This window comes from Sapajus apella, unplaced genomic scaffold (genome assembly GCF_009761245.1).
Source record: "Sapajus apella isolate SASKATOON/1434 unplaced genomic scaffold, GSC_monkey_1.0 scaffold178, whole genome shotgun sequence".
NCBI lineage: Eukaryota > Metazoa > Chordata > Mammalia > Primates > Cebidae > Sapajus > Sapajus apella.
Window position 1 is genome coordinate 1,285,353 of NW_022437118.1, and position 26,680 is coordinate 1,312,032.

The window sequence follows — 26,680 nt, forward strand, 5'->3', positions numbered from 1 at the left end:
TGATTAGTTTCCATCTGATTCTAACATCTTAAAGTCTTCCCTGTTAAAAATATAGATAAATGTCTACCTCAAGAACATTATTTCTTGGAGTTAGTTCTTAGTATGGTAATTATAGTATGGCCTTTTCAACAAGGAAAGATTAAAAAAATAAATAGAGACAAAAATAGCCTTCAAGATTTTGGACAAGTTATTCTTTGTTCTTTAGATAGAGAAGACCTAGATGTGGCAGAAGAGGTTAACAGGAAGTTTAATAAGCTTTGGAGGCCTTAAATAAAGTATAAAGAATGTCTTTTTTGAGGGGATGCGGCCAGAAAGGTGGACACCCCCTTAAAAAAATGTCTTTTTTGTACAGGTGAGACTGCCTGAGCCTCAGTTTACCAATCTACAAAATGGGAAGAATAAGATTTGCCCTGCTCACTTTGAAGACTGTGAGGGCTGAACTAGTTCCTTATTATTAATGCTTTAAATAAACTTATTGCAATATTAATAAGCCTATAGCATTGTACTGATTGCTATAGGGAATGCAAATTATTATTCAACATGCCTGACATTTATCAGCTTGCAAATCTGGTTGTAATTAGTTCAGTTTATTTCCTTTCCAAATAAAACACCAAACAAGTTTTCCAGACCATATAAGCTGGGATACATGTTGCTGTAAGTATGAATATACTAATTTCAAATCAAACCAGGAAGTATAGGATATTGATAATGATAGCTTAATGTCACTGCATATTTTCTGGCAGTAGTTTTGTCTAGAAAGAAAACACATTTTCTAAGTGCACTTAAGTGTTTAGGGAAGAGGTGATGGATTCTCCGAAAAATTTTTGTACAGAGAGGCAGTGTAGCATAGTCTTTAAGAGTTTCAGGGGCCAGGCACAGTGGCTCACGCCTGTAATCTCAGCACTTTGGGAGTCCAAGGCGGGCAGATCACCTGAAGTCAGGAGTTCGAGACAAGCCTGGCCAACATGGCAAAACCCTGTCTCTACTAAGAACACAAAAATTAGCCAGGCGTGGTGGCAGGTGCCTATAATCCCAGCTACTCAAGAAACTGAGGCATGAGGATCACTTAGCCCAGGAGGCAGAGGTTACAGTGAGCCAAGATCGCACCACTGCACTCCAGCATGGGGGACAGAGCGAGACTCTGTTTCCAAAAAAAAAAAAAAAAAAAAAGTTTTAAATCCTATTTCTATGACATATTAGCTATATAATCTTGAGTAAATTCCTGATTCTCTCTGCACCGTGGCTTTCCTTATCAGTAAAATGGAGATAATAACAGTGCTTGCCTCCCAGAGTTGCGATAAATATCACAAGTTTATGTGTGTGTGTGTATACAAATAACTTATTTACCTTACTTATCAATAGTTCCTGACATACAGTCAATGCTGTATCAGTGCTACGTATTATTACATTTAAAAAATATTTTTAGCCTAGACAATATGGCAAGATCCAGTCTCTATAGACTTTAAAAAAAAAAAAAAACACAAAAATTAGATGGGCATGTAGGCACACGCCTGTAGCCGAGGCTCCTTGGGAGGCTGAGGTGGGAGGATTGCTTGTTCCCAGGAGGTCAAGACTGCAGTGAGCTGTGATTGTGCCACCGCACTCCACCTGGGTGACAGAGCAAGACTCTGTCTCAAAAAAAAAAATGTTGCTGTAATTCCAGCACTTTGGGAGGCTGAGGTGAATGGATCACAAGATCAGGAGTTCAAAACTAGCCTGGCCAAGACGGCAAACCCCCCACCTTCTTTAAAAAAGTACAGTAAGTCACCTCCAGTTCCCACCAGAGGGCAGAGGGAAAGTTTGAAGTACTCCTTCATTTTGGAGCTTGTATAAGATCAACATCGAATTTGGTTCTTCAAGCTACTAAGTTGTGCTGGGCTTCTCTTTTCTGTTTTTTGCCACTTTGTCTCAGGATAATTGAGGAAAGCCTAGAAATTGTGCTAAAAGAAAACCAGATGTGAAGAGAGAGACGTGAAATTGTGGACATGGAAGACACAGTCACTGCCTGGTGGCAGCAAATTTACATTACAAACTCATAATTTTCAATAAGCACCTCTGAGGCTTAGCACCATAAGGTAGATAGAAATAAAAGTTGGTGTGCTAAACCATGAGTAAAGGTCAATATCCCATTTCTTGGGCTGTAATTTTTCTAGCTCTCAATCTCCCATCAGTTTCCTCTGTGTATGTCCCTCTGATCTGGCCCTGAAGAATATGCTTTGAAAAGAGTCCAAATTAGAAGGACACTTCTGCTACCACATTACTGGTTATTAAGCAGTCAGTGAGACCCAGCCAGAATGATCTTTTCTGTCAAGCTACTATAAGCCAATGTTTGCTGGAAATAATTAGGTAAAATCACGGAGTGAGTGTGGTAGCTTGGCAGCAATAACCACATGTATTTTTTTCCCCCACTGTCTTCCGTCTTCATTTCTCCCCTTTGGGCGATCCTCTTTACCTTCTGCTTAACTAAGGTTGAACATGATAGCACTATACCTTCTCCATCAACCCACCTCCTCCCCAGAAATAAAAATCTCATGTTTCATCCATTTCCAGACCCTTTCTTCTCGATCAAAATGTATGTGTACTATGACCCATTCTTTCAGGGTACTGTTCTCTTCTTGGCAATGGTTGCTTACTCCATACTAACATATGCATGTAGATGGTTTTATGTATTCTTTTTTTTTTTTTTTTTTTTTTTTTTCAGAAAACACATGTGGTAGTGGCCAAAAATACCTAACTCCAAAACAATGGATCCAATTTGAGAATTTCTAGAACCTTGACAGGAGTAGAGTTATAAAGGAGCTTTTGCATGCCCTACGTAAGATTAGCTCTAATAGTGAGCCAGTGAGTTCAGGGAGGGCCAGCCCACAGACCCTCTCCTACTTGCATAGTGGGGCAGCCTGAGAAAGGGACGACTGAAAACACAGAAAGGAGGGAGACAAAAGAGGAAGAGCTAGGAGGTTTGTAGGAAAAATAAAGAGGCTTACAAACCAGTGGTTAAGGGAAGAGGTCATTTTATTTCATCACTTTATCCTGCTGATTGGCTGTTCCATTTACACGGCTTGGACAGCCATTGTCCTGACACAACTGATTAACAACAATGGTATCAACAATCTTTAAGGATGTTAAAAGGCACACCATTTCCATAGTGTGAATCTCCTCCCTCATTTTGAAAAGATAATTTTTCCTTGGCATGAACCACCAGCTTATTTCTTAAATAAACAGTACAATAGTACAGCAAGTGAAACAGCAGATGAGGCTATTTTGTTCTTAAGGCCATCATCCCTCTTAAAGACCAATTTAGTTCTGATTCCAGGGTGGGTGGGTAGAGGAACATGTGTATAGGGGAATGTCTGTGGTGTGTCTGTACTTATTTGAGTAGGAAATGGTGTGGCAGAATGATTCCACAAGGTGAAACAAAGAAGTGGGTATTTAATTAAGCTAATAAAGAGCAGAAGTTGGTTACTTTTCCCACACTTCTTATTTAACTTGACTTATATTTATACTACAAAAATATCCAGAAATGGATATTTTGCAAGCCAAGTGACTGTGGCATTTCCTTGGAAACACAGCAAGAAAAGAGAATTCTGTGATGACTATTTCTGCAGGGCAGGTGCTACAAATGCCATGTTCCTGGACAAAGAGAATGAGGACTTGGTCAATGCTTCTCCCTACACTTGCCCTAGCTCCCTAGACCAGAAAACAGAGCTGGCTGCCCTCTTAGCCCCAGGCAAAAAGAAGGTATTTGAAAATTCAGCACAATTTGTACTAATAGTGGAGGCTCTAAATGTATAAGAAAGTCCCAAGTACATGTTTGTTGCCTTTCTTGAGTAATTCTTCTCTATAAGTAGGAATGAAGTTTTGCTTTTGAAAAATAACATTTATTGGATTGTCCCTGATTATAAATTTAAAATATCATTGAAAAAAACTTGAAAAACAGAAAAAAAAATGCCAAAAGGTTAAATCTACAAAAGGGGCTTTTATAACATTCTTAAATTCTTGGTATATTTCCTTCTGGACCTTATTCTATATGTCTTATTGAAATTGTGGTCATATCGGATATACAGTTTTTATATGTTACACAATAAGCTCTTCCCCATGTCATTAATGACCTTTGGCAATGTGATTTAGAATGACTGTGTAATATTTTACTATATAAATGCACTATGATTTTAATGAAATCACCCAATGTGAAACATTTAGATGGTCTCTAATTATTCAAGATGATGACTAACACTGTGATGAAATAGTTAGACATTTTTAACCCTCTAGGCTCCTACAATAAATAAAGAATTCACAAAGCCAATAAGATTAAGCAGACTTGAATTTGCAGAAGAAATGAGCCGCGAGGTTATCTTTTCATATCTTCCTCCTGTTTCCTCTCTGATCTTAATTAGAATAAATCTTTTGATGTGGAAAGCTGGCAAAAGTAAAATTATGAACTTTAGCCGGGGGAGTCAATAGGAAGCCTGGGTTAAATCATTTATGAAGGTGGATATTCAGCTCCCACCTAGAAATCTACAAAAGGGGCTTTCATTCCATGAAAATTATAGACTATGATGACATCCTGTTACCAACTGGCACCAAGACAAATACTCAGCAAATTATTATAGGAAGGAAGAAATGAAGAAATGAAAGAAAGGAGGAGGAAGATGGCCATAACGAGGCAGAAATGATCTACAACAATATTTATCAGCAATATCCAAGGCCACTTTTGCGAAGCTGAGTAGATTTTCCTTCTATCCACTCTATTCATGGTAAGAGGGAAAAAGAGGCTGGGCGTGGTGGCTCACGCCTGTAATCCAAGCACTTTGGAGGCCAAGACAGGTGGATCGCCTGAGGTCGGGAGTTTAAGACCAGCCTGACCAACATGGTGAAACCCCGTCTTAAAAAAAAAATAAAAAATAAAAAAGAGGGAAAAACAACCATGGCAACTCAGAATTCCCTAATAGACTACTAATCCTGTCTTGAATAAAAAGGCAGAAGCTTGGCTATAGAGTCAAGAGGAAGGAGTCAAGAGTTAATCGACTCAGGATCAAGTAGGACGCACACTTAGTGATGTTTGAGAGATGATGAGTCCTGAGAGGTATTAAAGAGAGTACGGAAAAACCAAACCACAGGAGTTCTTTCATGAGACTATTCAAGGATGCTCATTTCTGCCTCCCTAATAATCCATTTCTGCCTGCTATTTATAGGCCCTAAAGGAAAGCTCCCATCGGCAAGTTAGATTTCCCACCCAGCCCCCTTTATTTACAATATATGGAGAGCTCAAGTCAAAGAACTGGAGAAGATTAAAACATGATTGAAAAAAAAGAGGGCTCTTCCCTCTTTTTTCTTCTTCTTTTTCTTTTCCTTTTCATAGGAAAAGAAGCATCAAAATATTGATTCAGCATCTCTATGTATCAGACACAGTAGTATCTCTGTCTACACATCTGATGCCACCTATGTAGTACACATTTAGCACTCCCAATTTAGTGAAGGAGAGAATCACAGCTCAATGTGACAATGGCACCACTGATGGAGGTATGCACAGTGCTCTGCTTTTGTCTGGGTGAAAGTTGGAAGCACCAGGGAAAAATTTCAAGAAAAAAAAATGATGCCTCAGTTGAGTCTTTAAGTTTCTTATTAAGCCTAATTTAAATAAACACTAAGAAAAATTTGGGGAAAAAATGAGTGTTAGTATTGTACTACTTTATTTTTTAATAGTCATCCTCTTAATTATTACAAAGTAACAGAGATTAAGAGTAATTCTCCCAAAGTGACAAAGCACCTGGAAATCAGACCTACCTGGTGTCCAAGATCTTGGTGTACTTAGTGTGTAGGAACATTTGCATGTGTAGGTACACATATGTGTGCATATGTACATGGGTACACATATACATGTACATATATATATGTATGTGCATGTATATACACGCACCTTAGTTTTACCCTGCCTTGCAAATCACTTAAAGGGGGCCTCATACAGGCAACTTTGGATGGGAAGGTGAACAAGAGGGAACATGCAGATACAAAGTCCCACTGCATGTCCCCTGTGAACAGTTCCTCTGTGGCAGCCGCTCAAAATGTTGCTTTTCTGTCCATCCTGAAAAAAAGTAAAATCTGTCTGATCTAAGAGTTGTAGAAGTGTTGAATAGAATGAGCCTCACAACCATAAACCCCTTTGTATCCAGGCAGAGCTACTCCACATTTCTCTCATATTTTGGGACTGAGGAGAAAGAGACTATGCAATTTCCTGACAGCCTCCTGTTTGAATGAATTCTCTGACGACAAAAAAAATCATTCAAGTCTCTGTTTACTGGCCTTTATATAAAAGTCTTTTTGGTAAAGGAGAGAAAAGAAAGACCTTTATAGTCAGAAAGACCTGGGGTCAATTTCTATATTTACTACAAACTAGCTATAAAACCATGGGCAATTTATTAATTTTTCTGAACCCTGGTTTTCCCATTTCTAAAACTAGAATTTTTAAAAATGACAATTATCATGGCTACCAACTAGCCAGCTAGATAGCCTAGCACATAGTTTGTGCTAAATAAATTTCAGTTCTCTCTCTTTCTTCATCTGCCCCCTGTATCACACCACTCCTTCTAGTAGTATTTCACATAAATGTGACTTTCTAGCTGAGTTTCAGTGAGGAAACAAGCCTTAGGTTCAAACAGGACCAAGCTTAGCAAGATTTGAGAGATATCCAGGAAAACAATAGTCAATAACTTCATCCCTGACTATTTCTGTCTCCCACACCCCCAATCCTGGCAACACTGTATATTTCTCAGCCAAGATCTGTCCTCCTCATTAAGCCCCTGATTTGGGGTTTATAAATGTAAAAAAGAAAAATGAAAGAAGGAAGAACAGAAAAGAGGAGATAGTAAAGGATAAAAAGGAGAGCGTAGGTAATAGGAAGACAAGTAAAATCTCTGCTGTACTACTGAGAGAGGCTGTAACCTTAGACAAGTTGTTTTTTGAGGCTTAGTCTCCCCATTTAAAACTGTGTTTAATAAAATCTATACCATAAGATTATCATGAAGGTCACATGAGATGATATGTGTGTCTGGCAAGTAGTAGGTGTCCAATTAAAAAACTTATGTAATATATTTTGAATGCTTACAATAAGCCAAATCTTTGGCTAGGTAAATCACCTATACTATTTCAGCTTAATTAATATTATTATTTATTATCAACACAAAGAAGAAGAGAAGAATGGAATCTTATATTCACATTAGAATCATAAGGGGCCTTAGGGCCACCAAGTCCAACTGCATAATTTTGTAGATAAGGAAACCCAAGGCCAGGGACATAGTGACTTGTACAATCTCACATGGTTATTTAGCAGCAGAATCTAGTCTAGAATCCCAGCCTTCTACCTCTGTGTATACACGGTGGGAGATGTAGCTAGAGGAATTCCTGGAAGCCATGATCACTCTTTTGGGAGTAGTAGTTCCATGGAAACTGACCTGATCCACCATCTCTCCATGCAGCCAGCACCCCCACAGTCCTCATGAGGAACATGACTCCTGTTCATTCATACTCCATTCTGTCACCCACAGGCTCATAATTAAAAGGGAATACACAAGACTTTGGTTTCTGAGACTTTCATTAAGAATTGGGTGAGCCACAAGCAAGCAGACAACCAGACAGGAAACCCTGGATTAATGCTAATCCCCTTGCTTTATAGACACTCATTAGAGAGTGGCTGCAGGTCCCGCAGAGAGGAAGCAAAGCCAGCTTCAGGGAGCTTGCCAGCGCTTCTTCTGCGGGGGGAATCTCAGTTTAGAGAACATTATCTTTTCATGTTTTTCTCTGATAGGCGTTGCAATGGTTCACATTCATTCCCTCGGTGTCAGAAAGGGCTGTGAAGCAGTAACAGCTAAGATTCTTAACGCATTTCCAATATTAAAATTCAACTTAATTAAGTAGGGCTATTTTTTTTTCCTGAGCAGCAATCAAGCTTTAATTAATACTCTATTAAAGTAAATTCCTTGGGGGAAGGGAGATATAATCATGCATACACCTAATGAGTTCATCTGCCAAGGGTGTTATTATAGATGATGCTAAATATGCCTCCTTGCTGGCCACTTACTCAATTTCAGCATGTCCCATGTTAATCAGAAATGAAAAGCAATCATAGGTTTGCTACCATCCTCCTCTCCATGAGGCCCCTCTGCCCTTGCAGCAGCTTAACATAAGCTATCCTTCCTTCCTCTTTCTCCACTTGGTAAATTTTTCAGGTTGGGCTTCAAGCCCAGCCAGGTTCCTTGGTGGAGGGCATCTGAGTCCCCTTTCAATGCCTGTTACTCCATATTCAGGCACAGTGAGGACCAACTTTAATATCACCCTGCCACAGAGAAGATTAAATCCCCTGTTAAAAAAAAATAAAAACATAAAAAAATGCATCTGTAAACTCTACATGTTCCTTGCTGATAGCAAAGATATCTGATCAAAGTTCTGTGAGACTCTCATTTCTGAAAGGAAACAGCAAACGAGAAATTAGGTGTGGAGTGGGAAGAGAGTCTCTTACATTTCTTCTTGCAGTGACCATTGCTATATCAGGGATTCCCACATTTCTCCAGCTGCAGATTGCATGCTCTAGCAGATGCCCCAAAACCACCTGTCTCCATGACCCCCTTTCCTCACTAGATATTATGGGACGAAATTTTGCCCCATTCTGATAGAGACCTAAATGCAGGTTATCAGGAACAAATTGTTAATATTACCAAAGTTAAGAGGTTAGCAACCCCAAGACTACCCAGGACCCTGGTCAGACCTTCAGGGTCATTTTACTAGGAAGCCGACCCGACCCTGGCAGGACCGAATGCTCTCTCTTCACTAGCTCCCCTTACCTCTTTGGTGTGCGTGTGGAAGGAGACAGACATGTCCAGGAGAAGCTTCCGCTGCTCCACCCTGCGCACGAAGTCTTGGATGCGCACCTCCAGGTGTCGAGCTGCCTTGTAGATCTCCTCGGGGTCACATTCCCCGGTCTGAGCCAACTGCTCCGCTGCTTCTAGAAGCTTGTCCGCATTGGTGTACGTATTCTGCCAGCAACAACAGCGAGACAAAGTCAAGTTGCAGTTGCGCCTTTCAGCAGCCCACCCCGGGGCTCCCCTGAGCTGAAGCGGAGGGCGTGGGCGCTGAGCCGACAGCTCCCTGATCTGGCACTGAGGCGCGGTACGCGGAGCTGGCACGCCGCCTCTCAGCAAGCTAGCAGCCTGCCTGACTGCTCTGCACAGGCGGGCACCAGCTAGGTGCCTCATCCACCCCTGGGATTTCTCAGAGGTGCAGTGTCCCTAGAAAGAAGTGGGGAGAACTTGGAGAATCTCCGTACCCCAGATGCTCCCTATCCCCTGCTCTCAAGAAAAACCATCACTGCCCTCACATCTCAGGCTGTAACTGCCAGGATCAGAAATAGCACTCCCACAAAGACGGTCTGTATATCTATGTGAGAACACCAGAAAAACAGTAACTGGGAGACTCGCTTTGCTTTTTTCCTCAAGTTCCCTGTAACTACTGGTGTTTATCTTTTTGGAACAGAGCAATTTCTTTGGAGGGGAAGGGATCAGCAACTCTAGGGAGCTGACAGAAGGCAGCGGCCACAGCCAGAGGGAGGAGATGCAGGCTACTCCCAGTGGGCCCAGGGAATGTCTGTAGGAAGGTTGGGGAGGAATCTGGTGATTTTGTTCATCATAAGCTACTGCATGCACACATATGCACGTATAATCGTCCAACCCCCTATCTGTACACATCATGGTATTCTCCAAAGCATTTTAAAAGGCAACTAACTTGTAATTATTATTCATCAGGATGGGAGCCACTGCCTTTAGAATAGTTACTACTTTATATGCCACAGATACAGCTTTTCCTCAGCAGGCTTCTCATTTTGAAAGTCTCCTGATATGTCCTGACTTAGATCTGGTGACTCAGGTGAACTATATTACTTAGTATCCCTAGAGTTGGCACAGAACTCTAGAGTGGCGAACAAGTAGAGCAGTCAATATCAAACACAAAGTGAGTGGAGAATTGAAATGGATTCATGAGCAATGACTGTCTGGTGCTTTGTTTGCTTGTCTGTGAGGAGTGTTTTAGACTCACTTGAAGACCTGGGTGTTATGGACTGACTTGTGCACCCCACTCATATTCACATGTTGAACTCCTAACCCCCAATATCTCAGAATGCGACCTTCCTTGGAAACAGGATAATCATAAATGTAATTAGTTACATTACGTTCAAGTCATAGTACAGCAGGATAGATCCCTAAGCCGATATGACGGGTGTCCTTATTTTAAAAAACAAAAGGCCATGTGAAGAGACAGATATTCACACAGGGAGAATGCCACATGAAGATGAATGAAGAGATTGGGAGATGCATCTACAAGGCTAAGAATGCTAAAGACTGCCAGAAAACTACCAGAAGTTGGAAAAAGGCACAGAGCAGTTTTCTCCCTCATATTCCTAAGAAAGAACTAACTATACTGACACTTTGATCTCAAATGTCTAGCTTCCAGAACTGTGAGAAAACAAATTGCTGTTATCTAAGTCACAGTCTCATGGTACTTTGTTACGACAGCCCTAGGAAACTGAGACTCTAGAGTTGAAACTTTCAGAGGCTGTGGAGCCAGCCTCTTGATTGTACTGGCATGGGACCTGGGGAAGATGGGCAGGCAAACACTTGTCTTGGCTTCTAGGAATTTGGAGAGAGGCCCCAGGGATCCATAAGGAATGCTGCTTGAAAAGCAACTTCCCAAGGCAAACATTGTTCCAATGCTGGTGAGAGTGAGTTGAAAAAGTCATCATCTGCATTGTCCCAATGCTTGAAAGACAGGATTGAAAAACAAAAATCATTTCACCCCAACTTAGAAATTCAAGTAAAAACAGCAGCTTCATATGAGGAAGTGAGTTTTGCCACTGGGTTAAAGCAAGATATGTCAATTCTGGAAAGCAGATGAAGGAAGTCATCCACTCATGACAGAAATGCAGGGAGACATGGGGAATGACAGGCAAGGGGAGACCTCTAGGGCTGTGGGTCAGGTTAAAGAAAGCTCTTATGGGACTGCCTACAATTCCTAGTATATACACCCACAGCTGATGGGAGAAAGATATTTTAGGAATCCCTCAAATTAAATTCTAGAGAATCTCAGGATTTCCCTACCAAAACCACCAGAGATTATAAATTTATATTCTGTAGACAATAAATAAAAATTGTGGCAAAGCCAAAAAGCTTGCTTGCAAATTAGGTTTGGGTCCAATAAGAAATAAGTAAAAAGCCAAACTGAAGTGTCTACTACATGTAAGCTGATCAATTTGTCCCAGTTTGTCCAGGACTTTCCTGGTTTTAGCATAGAAATTCCTGTGTCCCAGAAATCTCAGTCCTGGGAAAACTGGGATGGCTGATCACCATAATACATATCCAATACTGTTAAGTGCCCCAAAAGTACAGATATATATATAAAATGTATTTTGTCTCAAAGAAAAATAAAATCATTCTTGAGAGAAATAACATGACAATACATAAGCTGGGGCAAGCAACAAACAGATAATAGGGGTTAAAATTTCTCGATATGATATAGATGCTGAAAAAAAGGAGTGAAAACAGAATAATAGTAGCTAATAATTATTAAGTATTTTACACATGAAAGGATTGTTCTAAAGGATATCATGCATATTATCTCCTTTAATCCTCGCAATAAGCCTATGAAGTTGATGCAGACATCATACCCATTTTACAGATGAAGAAACTGAGGAACAAAGAACTTCTGGCCAAAGTCACAAGGCTAGTAAGTGACAGAACCAGGATTAAAACTCTGTTGGTGGGCTTCAGAGGCCAAGCAACAACCCATTAAACTACCCTGCCTCTATACAAAATACAAGCAGGAGCCTGAGGATGAGGAGGATTTAGCAGAATGGGAGAAGGGCTTTCCACAGCCAAGCCTGTCTTCTTTTTGCACCCAGGGTACTCTGTATTTATTCCACTGCACAGCCATAACCTTACTTTATAGTAACAATGTGTCTCCATGGTATCTCCATACTGGTCTGTGAGCTCCTTAAAGGCAGGTTCTATGTCTCATTCATCCTTGGTCCCCCAGGCCAAGCACTGTGGATGGTATGTAATAGGCATTTACTAAGAGTTTGCTGAATAGACAAGCCAAAAATGAGTAGACCTGTTTGAATAAGTTGAGTTAACCTAACTACAATTGGAGAGTGGCAGGAAATCAGGTTGGATAAGCCAGTGGATAAGCTAAAAGATAGAATTTATAGAGAGAATGGAACAATAAAGACAGGTGGGAAGGCAATAGGGTCAGTGTTAGAGCTGGGCTTCCAGCTCTGTCTCTGCTCAGCTGTCTTCCCCATTATTAGTAGAAAGAGCTTCTAAAATTCAGATCCAGTCACAACTGTCTTAAAACTGTTCAGTGGCTTGCCACTGCCTTTGGGGTGAAATGTCTTGGCATGGTATGTCAGGCCCTTCTTCATCTGACACCTACTTTTTCCCTGTAGCTTTACCTCACATTACTTCCCTACAAACAGCCTATGAAGTAAATTACTTGCATTCCCCTAAACACTGCACTGAATCTTGCCTCTGTGCCTTTGCACATACTCTTCTTCAGCCTGAGATGCCCTTCCTTTCAGTCTTCTATTTACTCTTTAAGACCCAGCTAGCACACTGCTTCTTCCAGGAAGTCCACCCTCACATCATCTTCTCTCCCAAGGCTAGCTCATATGCCCTCCTCTGGGCTGCTAGAGTGATCTGTACGAACGCTCTCCATGGTACCTCCCACTTTCTAGTGCAAATGTTTACCCTTCTTATCTGCTTAGGGGCAGATAATGTCTTTTATTTCTTTCCCTTAGTGCCTGACACCTAGTAAGTACTCCGTAAATATTTAGTAAATGAATAATTAAAGAATATATCATCCTCCACCCATCTTAATATTCAACTCTTGCTCCTTATCAACTACCTGGTACAAGATCTTACATCCTAGAATTCATGTTCAATGTTCAATTTTATTTGGCATATCTTACCTACTGGCACAGCCCTGAATTGGTATATCCTACCTCCTGGAACAGCCTTAAAATAGGAATGTGTATGGAGAATATCAACTAATGTATTACCAAAGCAATACTTTGGCTCCTGTCAATGCCCCCAAAGTGGGGCAATGATCACAACAGGCTTCTGCTCACTTTCTGACCAAATCAACAACAGCTTTTGACCCAGGGCCAGAGTCTGACCTTGCTCTGAACGTAGTTTCTAGACATTCTTTGGTTTCCCAGCCTCCTAATCTCTGCCTTGGACTTGATCCCTAATTGACATTTCTCAATGGATATGCCAAAAATGCGTTATGAGTGCTGGGGTATAGATCCCTCAGCTGTTGGAGCTTTCAGGTAAGCCCTATGGTAGACAGAGCCCCTGATTCAGAGATAAAGGCCACACTGATGACTGTGGTTCCTGTTCTTCCCTCTCCAACACCCCATGACTGTGCCAACCAGGTATGATGCCCTAGATAATTCAGCCCTTAAGTCTAACTTCAAATGCTCTATTAAAACCTTGGCCCATTACTTTTAGATTTTCTCCCCAGGGAAGAAACAGAACATTCTAGGATAATTTGTCTCTAAATATACAGGAATTTCGGCAATACAGGTATGTTTTCAGATTCTCTAGGCTGAAGCAGAGAAGCAGGAAGCATGCTTTTTAAAGGCAAGGAGTGGGAGAGTTAATAAAAACACTCAAGAGTCAAGAGCCTACTTCCCTGGTGTCAGGTCTCCATATGCAAGCCGGGAGCCTGAAAGTCTGAAGTCCTGCTTGCCTAATCATCTCCCACCCCCACCCCTACCTGTATGGGCCATTGTCCCTAATCACCTAGTGCAGCTTCCCCAGACAATCCCCTCACCCCACCCTGCCATCTTAACTGTTATTATAATACTTTTATCCCACCGGCCATTGTAACGGAACTTATGGTAATGTATACTCCTTGTCCCTACCCCCACCACTGTAACTGATCTTACTCTGTAACTTTCCACTGACCACCCCAAACCTATAAAACCAACTCCTATCCCACTGCCCTTTGCTAATGCCCTTTTCTGCCCTAGCCCACTTGACCCAGGTGAATAAACAGCTATCTTGCTCACACAAAGCCTGTTTGGGGGGGGTCTCTTCATTCAAAACGCCTGTTTTCAACAGTTGGTAATATGAAGTGAGGATCTTGGCTCTCTATGCCCTGGGAATAAGGAAGGATGAGGCCTGAAAGTCACCCTTACAACTCAAAAGAGGCAATGTAGACTGAAGAATTAGACTACCAGAGGACCTGGAGGAAATCCCCCTAACAGTGATCATTTTTTTCAGGCCGGCATGGCTGAAACCAGTAGGTACTGAGATAAAAGGAATAAAATAAATAAACATTAAAGACAAAGGAGACACAAAAGTGTAGGCACTGGGGAGGGCGACAGTCAAGATAACACCCAAAACCTTATATTTGAATAGTACTTTACAGCTGACAAATATATTTCACCTTCCTTCCTTACACCCTCTGGGGCAGATCTGCAAAGGATCCATGTGTGAGGAAACTACTTAAGGTTAGAGAAAGAACCACCTGAAAGAATTAAAGATAACAGTGCCTGGCATTCACACAGTTAGAAGTAGCACCTGCTCCCATCAGTCAGCCTAGAAAACCTCATGATTCATGGGATGCTGGATGGAGTACCCAAAAGGGTCAGAAAGGTAAATAAGTAGACTTAAAATGAGAACTGCTCTGGTCTTGCCTAATAAATTTTAAGACAAAGACCTGAAGACATCAGTTTTTTTCCCATGTAACTTTATTGTGTCTCACAATAAAGCTTAAGATCATTTATAGGAATACAGAAATATCCACAACTAACAAGGTAAAACTCATGTCTGGTATCTAGTAAAAAATTACCGGCATGAACATAATCAGGAAAATCTCACCTATGAAAAGGAAAAAAATCGATCAATGAAAACTGACCCAGAGCTGAAATAGATGTTAAGATTAGCAGATAACTATTTTAAATGGTTACTACAATTGTTTTTCATATGTTCAGAAAGTTAAGACAGTTTTTTAAAAATTTAAAAACCCTTGTACTTCTAAAGATGAAAAACATTAGGCTGTTTTAACAGTAGGTTAGGCTTTGCAAAAGATAAAATGACTGAACTTGAAAACTGTAATAGTAACTATTTAAAATACTGAGAGAAAAAATAATTGTTTTTAAATAAAGCATCTTCAGGCAGGCCAATGTCCATGTAATTGAGATTCCCTAGGAGAAGAGGAGGGTATTGAAAAAGATACCTAAAGAAATAATGACCAAAAAGTTTTCAAATACAACAAAAACTATTAAATTCAAGAAACCCAAAAAACCCTCAACACAAGAAACACAAAGAAAACTACACCCAGGAACATGAAAGTAAAATAAAGTGGCAAAAAAGGGAAAGAAAATCTTTAAAGTAGACAGAGGACAAAACACAAGTTGTATACAGAGGAGCAAAGATAAGGATGACAGCCGACTTGTTACTGGAAACAGTGCAAGCAAAAAGGCAGAGGAGCAACATCTTTAAAGTATTAAAAGAAAAAAAAAACTCTTAAATTAGAATTCTATGCCCAGCACAAATATTTTCAAAAGCAAAAGTGAAATAAAGACTTCTGCAGATATACAAAGATGAAAGAATTCTTCACTAGCAGATATGCAAAACAAGAAATGTTAAAAGAAGTCCTTCAGAAAGAAAGAAAATTGTATTAGATGGAAATACGGATCCATATACAGGAATCAAGTGCAATAGAAATACTAACTCCATGGGTAAATAAGTTTTTTTCCACTTATTATGTGAATCTATTTAAAAATAATTTATTGTTTAAAAACTAATGATAACAATGTAGTGTGCGATTTATGGTACATGTATAAGTAAGATATATGACAACAGCACAGAGACCAGGAAGGGAGGAATGGAAGTATACTATTGTAAGGTTCCTATACTATATGTAAAGTGATATAATACCACTTGAAGTTAAACTGTGATAAGTTAAAATACTATAAACCCTAAGACAATCACTAAAATAATAAAGAGTTATAGTTGATAAGCCAACAAAGGAAGTCAAATGGGATCATAAAAATATTAAATTAATCAAAAAAGGGGGAAAAGCAAGAGATGAAACAAGTAGAAAAAAATAACAAGATGATAGATTAAATCTAAACATATCAGCAATCACGTTAAATATAAATTGTATAAATACCACAATCAAAAGACAGAGATTGTCAGATTAGATAAAAAAGCAAGTCCCAATTATATGCTGCTTACAAGGAATGTACTATAAATACAAAGACCCAAGTAGGCTAAGAATAAAAGGTCAGAAAAAGATGTAGCATGATAACACTAGTCAAAAAAAGCTGGGTGGCTATATTAATATCAGGCATAGTAAATTGCAGAGTGAATAATATTACCAGGAAAAAAATGAATAATACTATCATTTGATAATGATCAAGGGGTCAATTTGTTGTACTGGATCGAGTGTAGAAAGTTAGCACCAAGACAAAAGTATGCCAGATTGCAGGGTCATTTATTATGCCGGCGACCACAGAGGACTCACGTGTCTCCAACCTGTGGCGTCGAAAGGAGGGTGCCAAGACTTTTTATACCCGAAAAACCACCTTGGGAGTGGGGGTGAGGAGCGGGGATGGGGATGAAAAGGTTTCAGACATTCCAAGGGCCAGGGGATTCTGTAATTCACCTCCTAGGCAGAGACGAGGGTGGGGTTCTCCAGACATTCCAAGGGCCAGGGGACTTTGGCATTCTGTTTGTTACTTCAGTGGTTTACAGAAGTCAAGATAAGCATTTGTTTACACACAGATCTTAGTTATCCTGGGCTGCTTATTTTAGTTATTACTGGTAAGCAAAGGCTAGCAATTCTGGCACAATATCACAAATTCATCAAGAGGATATAATAATCATAAACATTTATGCATCTATCAACAAAAGTTCAAAATATGTAAAGACTGATTAAACCCACAAGGAGAAACAGAGAAATCCATAAGTATAGTTAGAGATTTCAATGCCCCCTCTCAGTAATTAACAGAACAAGTAGATAGGAAATTAGTAAGGGCATAGATTTGAAAACTCTCAACCAATTTGGCCTGACATTTACAGAACACTCTATTCCCACCCCAGCAGCTGAATGCATATTCTTTTCAAGTGCTCACAGAATATTTACCAAGGTAAACCATATTTTGGGCCATAGAATGAGTCAACAAATTTAAAGAGATGCAAGTCATACAACATACTTTCTCTGACTATAATGCAATTAAATTAGAAATCAATAATAGAAATATCGCCAGAAGAATATTCACAAATCATTGGAAACTAAATAACACATTTCTAAATAACCCATAGGTCAAAGAAGGCGGCACCAGTTAACCAGGTGTCCATAATATGCTAAGCATTGTGTTAGGCTATTTATTGACATTATTGAGGAAGGAGACCCAGGCATCTGGGATCCCCTCCCCCTTGACTTACACAATGCATTTCAACAGAAGAAAAAAAACAGGTCAACTGGCTTCTCCTGATCCACCTTCCTGTAAATAATACACTTGGTATTGGGGATACTGTTTTTACTTAAAACAAGATCAAACCCCCACCCTACTCCTCCATCCAGAGACCACAGCCTTTTCACATGTGATTTCTAAAATTGTAAACCTGAAACGCTTTCATATGTGATTTCTAAAACTGTAAACGCAAAACCCTTTCATATGTGATTTCTAAAGCTGTAAACCCAGAAACCTTTACACATGTGTTTCCTAAAGCTGTAAATCCAAAACCCTTTTCACTCGTGATATCTAAGGCTGTAAACCTAAGATTCTTCCATGTGTAATATCTAGAGTGTAAGCCTATATAAAGGCAGAATCTTCCTCTGTTGAACGAGCTGGGTTTTAGACAAATCATCGCCTGGCTCCCAGCCGTAATAAACCCCTTTTCCTTCCCATTCGGTGTTCGAGAGCTCTGTTTCTCTCAGCCACTCCTGCTACATTATCTCTAAGCTTTGGGATCAATCATAAGATAGGTATCATTAATTTCATTTTTCAAATGAGCAAACTGAGGCTCAGAGACATAACATGGTTAAACAATGTTTTACAACTAGAAAATGGTAAGCCAAGTCTCTCTAACTATAACCTTCAGTACTTTTCACTGAAACATGTTCTTCTCCAGAACTCACTGTGAAATCTCCAGCTCTTCTGCTTTTTTATTACTTTGAATTACATTCACTCTTAGGCCTTTGTTTTTAAATTACAACACTGTAATTGCACATGTGCAACAGCCTCTTTTTTTTTTTCTTTTGCAATACACTTCTTATGTGTGCATGTTGTCTTCTAAAGATAATTGTATTCACCTTAAGGGAAAGAGTCCATCTTACTCATCTTTTCTATGTCAACTAGTGAGCATAGTGCTCTCATTTCAATAGTCACTCAACCCAAAAATGCTTCAGTTTGGCAGCTTGTCAGCAGTAAGGTGTCACATTTCCCAGTTCTATTTAGCACTGGGAATATATTTGCCATGTAAATGAAGGTTAGGAGCCCAGGATGAAATTCAGTTGAGCACATAATATGTTTAAAATATAATACTGACATATTAGCACATTGTCTATGATTAAGGAGGGTGATATAGAAAACCGTTTTTCAGTTTTCATCCTGTAACACCAGGAATATATTTCCCCTCCATCTGCTGGCTCTTGCAGTGGGGAAGGGGATGAACTCTGGCAATGGCAAAGTGGTCTTTAGTGGGAAGAAGTAGGAAGAAACAGAGGAAACTACTGCTGGGTACCAGTGATAGTTTGACCCACCACATTACAACCACTGAAAGCAAAGTATCTTCTTAGGTACCCTGAATAAGGGAACAAATAAGTTGCCTCCATGAGAACAACTTTATGTCCAAATAAGGAATGTCTAAGGAATATCCTGACCAGATGCTGCTTAAAGTTGAAGACTATCTATATAAATCTTCAGTTACTAACTGGGACTAATACTAAAAATAACTGTTGCAGGTGTCAATACCTCCCAACACAAGTAGTTTTGGTGCTGAGATTATCTCTGGGGATTTAAACATGAACGTTATCACATTTACCTATGTAACCATCACCCTGTCCATTCTCACACATCTCTACTTGCTGGAGACTCCTTTTCTTTATATCTGAAATGCTTTAGCACCTTTTCCTATAAAGGCATATTTTTAGAATTCCACTTTTTTTTTTAAGTTTTATTTTCCTACAGTCTATGTGTTTAGGAAAGTACACAGACCTAGAAATTCTGAGAAAATTACAGTAGTTGTTCTTCGCTGGGGTGTTCTCTTTCACTGATCCCTTTTCTTTCTTTCTCAATAACTCTCTTCATTTACATATTATTGCTTTAAAGGACCTTCAAAATATTCACTCCTGACTATAAACTAGAAGCTAAATATCTAGTCACTCTCAGGCAAGAAGGCAAAAGAAATAATTATAATTAACTATTAACATTTTATCCAACAACAATAAAATACCTTGTTTGTGGATTAAAAGGCAAAGTCAATCCTAGAGGTTGCCAATACAGGTTACAAGGTATAATTTTATAGATAACACCAGGTCCAGACTGTAAGAAAAGACCAGGCCAGATTTCAGAAAACATGGTCACCCTCTGGGGCCTGGAACATAAAGCAGGGAAAGACTTTGTCCCTGACCACTCCCCATGTAGCACCCTAGGGAATGGGGAGCTGTGGAAGGCAGTGTCAGGGCTATAAGCTGGGCCTAGGGAAGCCAGGACTAGTGCTTAGAATGGGACACAAAGAAAGAAGTACAGAAGGTAAGGGGATTAGAGGCCAGAGACTGGCCCAGAGCTGCTTTCTGAGACAAACCAGAAGGAACAGTATATCTATAGCTGAGCAGTTAGGAGACCAAAATGAGGCATGCACTATGGGGACACAGAGCTCTGAAGACTGAGGAGGAAGGCTTGTTCCTTTTCCCACTGAGCAGGCCCCGGATGTAGCCAACTGGCATTCATATTGCTGTGGGAAACAACCCATCATTCCTGGAATTTGATAACACAATCTCCACTCCTCTGGTCACTTACCCTCACTTCATTCAAATTAGCAAAACAATGAAGGGGAACATGTAGCCACAACAGAAGAATGTGGACAAAAATATTTTTAAAGTGAAGAAGATAGACTTAAATATTCAGATGTGGATACATAGAATGCCCAGTGGTCCTGTCCCAGCAGAAATTCATTCTTGCATGGAATTCCTGAAGCCAAAGAAACAAGCAGTTGGTGAGACAGCAACCTCATGGAACAGAATAAGGCTGCCTGATGCAGGGTTTGGCAATTCAAGAGTCCTGGGGGGAAATGTACCTACGGCAATGTTCTGTCTCAAAATATGTAACTTTTCAGCATTGCTGTTTTCCTGTTTTCTATATTCTATGTTTGGCTGGCAGTGGGAGGGAGTGGGTGTGAGAGAGAGAGAAGACTGGGCTTTGGAGAGACAAGACAGTTGGCTTCAAAATACTGCTGAAAACTGTGGGGCTTGTGGATTTGTTTTTCTCTCCTGTTCCATTCCTAAAGGAGGAAAAGAGGAAAAGGCTGTTCCTGACATGGAAAGGTGGGTCAGATGATGAAGTGATAAAATCAGAGGGTTTGGCCCACACTGCTGCTTCCATCCCTGCTACCACAGTGCTCTTTCAAATCCTTTCACTGTGTTTTGGTCACATACATCCTTGTGGCCTCAGGGTTTTCCATGTCTCTATGCATCTGTAGGGAGCCCACAGCCTCTGATGTAAGAGCAAAGGTCCCTGACCCTTTTAATGATGATGCTCTCCTCCCTTTCTGCCTTCCCAGACTCTAGATCTTTCTAGCTTAGTCCATTCATGCTGCTATAACAAATGCTTTACCATGGGTGGCTTATACATAACAAATTTATTTCTCACAGTTCTACAGGCTGAGAAATCCAAGATCAAGGTGCCCACAGATTCCGTATCTGGTGAGGGCTCCAACTCCTGGTTCATAGATGGTCTTCTCATTGTGCCCTTACATGGTGGAAGACTAGCTAGCTTTCCAGGACCTCTTTAAAAGGGCACTGATCACCTCCCAAAGTTCCCACCTCGTAATACAATCACATTGGGAATTAGGTTTCAATATATACATTTGGAGGACACAAAAACATTTAGACTACACTGCTATTTGCCCTGGGTTTTACCTTGAACTCTCTGGGCTTGGTCCACAGATTATGTGGAACAGAGTTTCTCAACAGTAACACCATTAGCATTTTGCATTGGATAATTCTTTGCTTGGGGGCTCTTGTGGGTTGAATCCTGTCCCCGCAAAAAGCTATGCTGTAGCTCTAACCCCAGTACCTTAGAATGTAAACTTATTTGGAAATAACATTGTTGCAGATATAATTAGTTAAGACGAGATCATTCTGAAATAAGGTAGGCCCATAATGTGGTATGACTGGTGTTCATTCATATCTTGACTGTATCCACGTTAAGATACAGACATACAGGGAGGGTGACATGAAGGCCGAGATTGGAGTGGTACAGCCACATGCCAGGAAACGGCAAAGCCACCAGCAAGTTACCAGAAGCTAAGAGAGAGTCCTGGAACAGATTGTCCCTCACAGTCCTCAGAAGGAACAACCCTGCTAACACCGCAATCTCAGACTTCTAGTCTCCAGAACTGTGAGACAACAAATTTCTGCTGTTTTAATCTACGTGGTGTGTGGTGCTTTGTTACAGTAGCCACAGGAAACAAACATGGGCTGACCTGTGCACTGGAAAATGCTTAGCAGCATCCCTGGAATCTACTCACAGGACGCCAATAGCAACCTCTTTCCCAGATGTAATAATCAAAAATGTCCCCAGCTACTGTCAGATGTCCAGGTTGGGTAGAAGCAGGGGGAGACAAAAATTGCCTTCCAGTTGAGAACCACTGTTTTAGACCAGAAGACTATAGTGGAAGCCTTATTGAGAAAGATCACACAACTGCCTCAGCTCACAGTATTTTTTTGACAATCCTTCAGATGCAGAAACTTTAAGGAATCTTCTAATCCTGTGGTTTTCACAGGACAGGGGGAGGAGGTTGGGGGTTGAGGGCCAAGGGGTATAAGTGATAAAGGAGCTTGGAGGGACAATGCAGTGCCCAGGCTTTGCTCCAGGTCATGTAAATTAGGATGGGATAGGGGAGGGAGTTGTGGAAATGTCTGGCAGCCACAAGTTTTAAAAGTTCCCCAGGTGACTCTAATTGTAGCCACTCATCTGCTATAGAAACCACTCATCTATGATTGAAACTGCTCATATACCATTGAAACCGCTCATCTAAGGGAAGGGCTCAAAGCTTGGGCTGAAATTCCAACATGAGAGAAATCTAGTCTTTTGCCTTGAAATGGCTCAGAACTTAGGACAGTGAAATATTTAACACTTTGTCAGTTTAAATACAGTAACTGTGGGTTTTAGAAATGAAAACCAGAAATGACCAAAATGTTCAACAATACAGAATGGTTCACTACACTATGGTATATAACACATGATAGAGTATTACTCACTCACTACAATTATGTTTTTGAAGAATATGTAATGACTTAAATAAATGTTCTTAATGTAATATTAAATGAAGCCAGAATAAACCAAAGTATGGTTCTAATTTTATTATCAAAAAAACCTACTACTGATAATGATGATTATGCTATTATTTCATATTACAAATTAAAAAACAGAGGCTTAAAAATGTAAAAGAACTAGAGAAAGCTCACATAAATAGTTGAAGTTGATCTGGAATTCACATTTGTTTGATCCCAGGCAAAACAATCTTAGTATTTTGCTTTCCTAAATGGAAATTTATCAATAAATATTAACAGTGATGATGTCTGAGTGATACTAGAGATAAATTTTCTTTTCCACTATTTCCTTGTTTCCTAATTATTCCATGGTGAACATGTATTAATTTCATAATTAGGAAAAATGGAAAAAATCATTTAAATATAAAAATTATATGCAGGGCATTGTTTAGAAATTATTTCAATGAAGAAAAGGTGGTATATATACACAATGGAGTACTATTCAGCCATAAAAAAGAATGAGATCCAATCTTTTGCAAAAATGTATCTGAAACTGGAGGCCATTATATTAAGTGAAATAAGCCAGGCACAGAAAGATAAACATCTCATGTTCTCACTTATTTGTGGGATCTAAAATTCAAATCAATACAATTCAGGGACACAGACAGTAAATGGATGGTTATTAGACGCTGGGAAGGGTAATAGGGAGTTAGGGGAATGGTGACAAAAAATAGAAGGAATGAGAAAGACCTACTATTTAATAGTGCAGTAGGGTGACTATAGACAACAGCAACTTTATTGTATATTTTAAAATAACTTAAACAATATAAGTAGATTGTGACTCAAAGGCTAAATGCTTCCCCATAATGTGCTTATTTCACATTGCATGCCTGTGTCAAAACATCTCATGTACACCATAAATATATACACCTAATATGCACCCATGAAAATTTAAAAATTAAAAAAAAATTTTTTTAAAGAAATTATTCCAAAAAGTAAGCAGAAACATTTGTTTTGCAAATGTTTCCTTATTTTTGTAAGAAGAAAGATGTGTAAGACTATTGGTAGGAAGATAAATTAATATAGCCATTATGGAAAACAGTGTGGAGGTTCCTGAAAAAATTAAAAATACAATTACCATACAACCCAGCAATTCTGCTGCTGGTTATATATCCAAAGGAAAAGAAATCACTATGTTCAAGATATGTCTGCACTCTGATGTTTACTGCAGCACTATTCACAACAGCCAAGATATGAAATCAACCTTAGTGCCCATCAATTAACAAATGGATAAAGAAGACAAAGGGTCTTCAAAAAGCTCATGGGAAATGTGTATCATTAAAAAAGAAATCATGCATGGATTTCAACTTTTTTACACAAAATTAAATTTATACTAACTTGTCATAATGTACCTGAACAGGATGTGGTTTGAAGTACTAAGAAGGATAAGACATCTATTTCAAATAGTCCCAATCAGAGCAACATGAATTCTGCTAAAATTGAGGCAAGGACGAACATCAAATTTATGGCAAAGCTTGAGTGGAAGAATGGTAAAATTATTTACGCTTTACAAAAACTTTACAGGGACAATGTCCTAATGGAATTGGCAGTTTACAAATAGGGAACTCACTTTAAGAAGGAATGAAATAATTTTGAAGATGAAGCCCATAGCAGCAGACCATCCACATCGATTTGTGAGGAAAAATTAATCTTGTTCATGTCAGTGATTAACAGCAGACATAATAGCCAACATCATAGACATCTCAGTTAGATCAGCTTACAGAATTCTGACTGAAAAATTAAAGTAGAACAAACCTTCTACTCAATGGGTGCCAAAATGGTTGCACTCAGATCAGGTGCAGATAAGAGTAGATTTTAATGAAGATTTTACACAAGCATGATCAAGATCCTGAAGTATCTATTTGAAAAATTGTAAAAGAAATGAAACGTCGCTTTACCAGTATGATCCTAAAGACAAAACACAAAGCAATGGCTACCAAGAGGTGGACATGGAAGCCTGTCAAAGCAAAAGCAGACTGGTCAAGAGCAAAGACCATGGCAACAGTTTCTTGGGATGTTCAAGGCATTTTGCTTGTTGACCTTCTGGATGGCCAAAGAATGATAGTATTTGCTTACTATGAGAGTGTTTTGAAAAGAATTACCCAAAGCTTTAGCATGAATATGCCCAGGAAGCTTCACCAGAGAGTCCTTCTCCACTACAACAATGCTCCTGCTCATTTATCTCATCTAAACAAGGATTTTTTTTTTAGAATTTTGATGGGAAATCATTAGGCATCCACCTTACAGTCCTGATTTGGCTCCTTCTGACATCTTTTTTGTATCCTAGTCATAAAAAAAATCTTTAAAGGCCATCCATTTTTCTTCAGTTAAGAACATACATTGACCTGGTTAAATTCCCAGGACCCTCAGTTCTTTAGGGATGGACTAAATGGCTGGTATCCTCACTTACAAAGGTGTCTTGAATTTGATGGAACTTATGTTGAAAAATAACATTTATACACACACACACACACACACACACACACACATATATAAATTCTATTTTCTATAAACTTTTTGGAGTGCTGTCATATATGTACAATGGAATACTATTCATCAATAAAATACAATAAAATGGAAGGCTATTCAGCAATAATAAAAGAGATCTTGTCATTTTTCACAATATGAATTGACCTATAGTATGTTGTGCTGAGATATACCAGGCACACAAGATAAATACTGCATAATCTCGCTTATATGTGGAATCTAAAAAAGTTGATCTCACAGAAGCAGAGAGTAGGAATGCTAGCTACCAGGGATTGGGATAATTGGGGTTGGTGGGATGGGGGGTCTTGAGGCAGAGAAGTTGGAGAGATGTTGGCCAAAGGATACAAAATTTCAATTAGATAGAAGAATAACTTCAAAAGATCTATTGTACAATGTAGCATCTATAGTTAATGATATATGTATTCTTCAAAAATGCTAAGAGAGTAAAGTTCTCACCACAAAAACGATAACTATGCAAGGTAATGCAGCTCTTAATTAGCTAGATGTAGTTATTCTTCCATGTATATATACTTCAAAACAATATGTTATACACAGTAAATACATATATACATGTTTCTGTTGATTAAAAATAAGAAATTTAAAAGAAAAGAGAGAGATGTGCAAGAAAACTGATTACCTTAGGAGGGTGAAATTGGAAAGTGGGAGTGGAGGAATAATTAGCTCTTTATTTCACATCTTTGCAATGTTCCACTTGTTATTACAATAAACAGGACTTCCTCCAAAATTTGAAAAACACTAAAGAAATTTTAAAAGGGAAAGATAAAGATTCAATATATTTTTGTCAATTGACAGGTGAAAATGTGAGTGCATTCAGAAATATAAATAAATTTCATTACAAATACATTTATCTTAGAGATGAGTGCATTTCCTACTTATGTAGATCCTCAAGACACTAATGCTTGATGAAGTACAATAAAATATATAATCACAAAACCTGTAAAATGTGTCTGTAGCCCCAATCAGACATTTCACCTTTCTCAGTTTGGATTTTATGACACTGCTTATCTTAGCTTAGAAGAAACATGATGTTAGTATGACATATATATGCAAAAAAACTCATTAAAAATAATCACCTGTGAAGTCCTATAAATTATTCTCCCTGGGCACAATGCTAGCATCAGTTACTCATAACCCTAAGTTGTTTTCCTCAGCCATCAGAAGTAAGAAACATGTCAAATTTGAAAGTACTTAAAAGTGAGGCAGGTGCTCCGATAACACCCCTAGAGTCTATGTCTGAAGTGACCCTGTAAGTTTTGGTTGAAAGCCTTCCTTATCACCATCATATAAATATCAAAGGCCTTAGAGCTATGGCATAGAGCTAACAGAAGCACAGAATGACAGGCAGCGGTCTGGACCTTGGGTTTCTCCATGTGTGAAATTGACAAGCTGATGTAGATTGAAATGCTTAGGGTCTTTTAAATGAAAATTAGCAACGCAAAGGTAGAATAATGCAAAGTGAAAGGGATAACAGGTAACACTCACATCTAGAAGAACATCCTCTCTCCTCTAGTCTCACTGGTTCACTCTAGGATTGGGCTCTCAGCACGGCTTTAGAAAGCCAAGT

At 39.3% G+C, this 26,680-nt stretch overlaps 1 protein-coding gene across 1 annotated transcript in view; it reads right to left on the reverse strand.

The window, feature by feature from the left end:
• Positions 1 to 26,680, reverse strand: part of KALRN (kalirin RhoGEF kinase) — a 602,830-nt gene that overhangs the window by 335,814 nt on the left and 240,336 nt on the right. Inside the window, exon 11 of the mRNA XM_032268307.1 lies at positions 8,835 to 9,026. Within this exon, the coding sequence (XP_032124198.1) occupies positions 8,835 to 9,026 (192 nt within the window). The remainder of the gene's footprint in view (positions 1 to 8,834; positions 9,027 to 26,680) is intronic.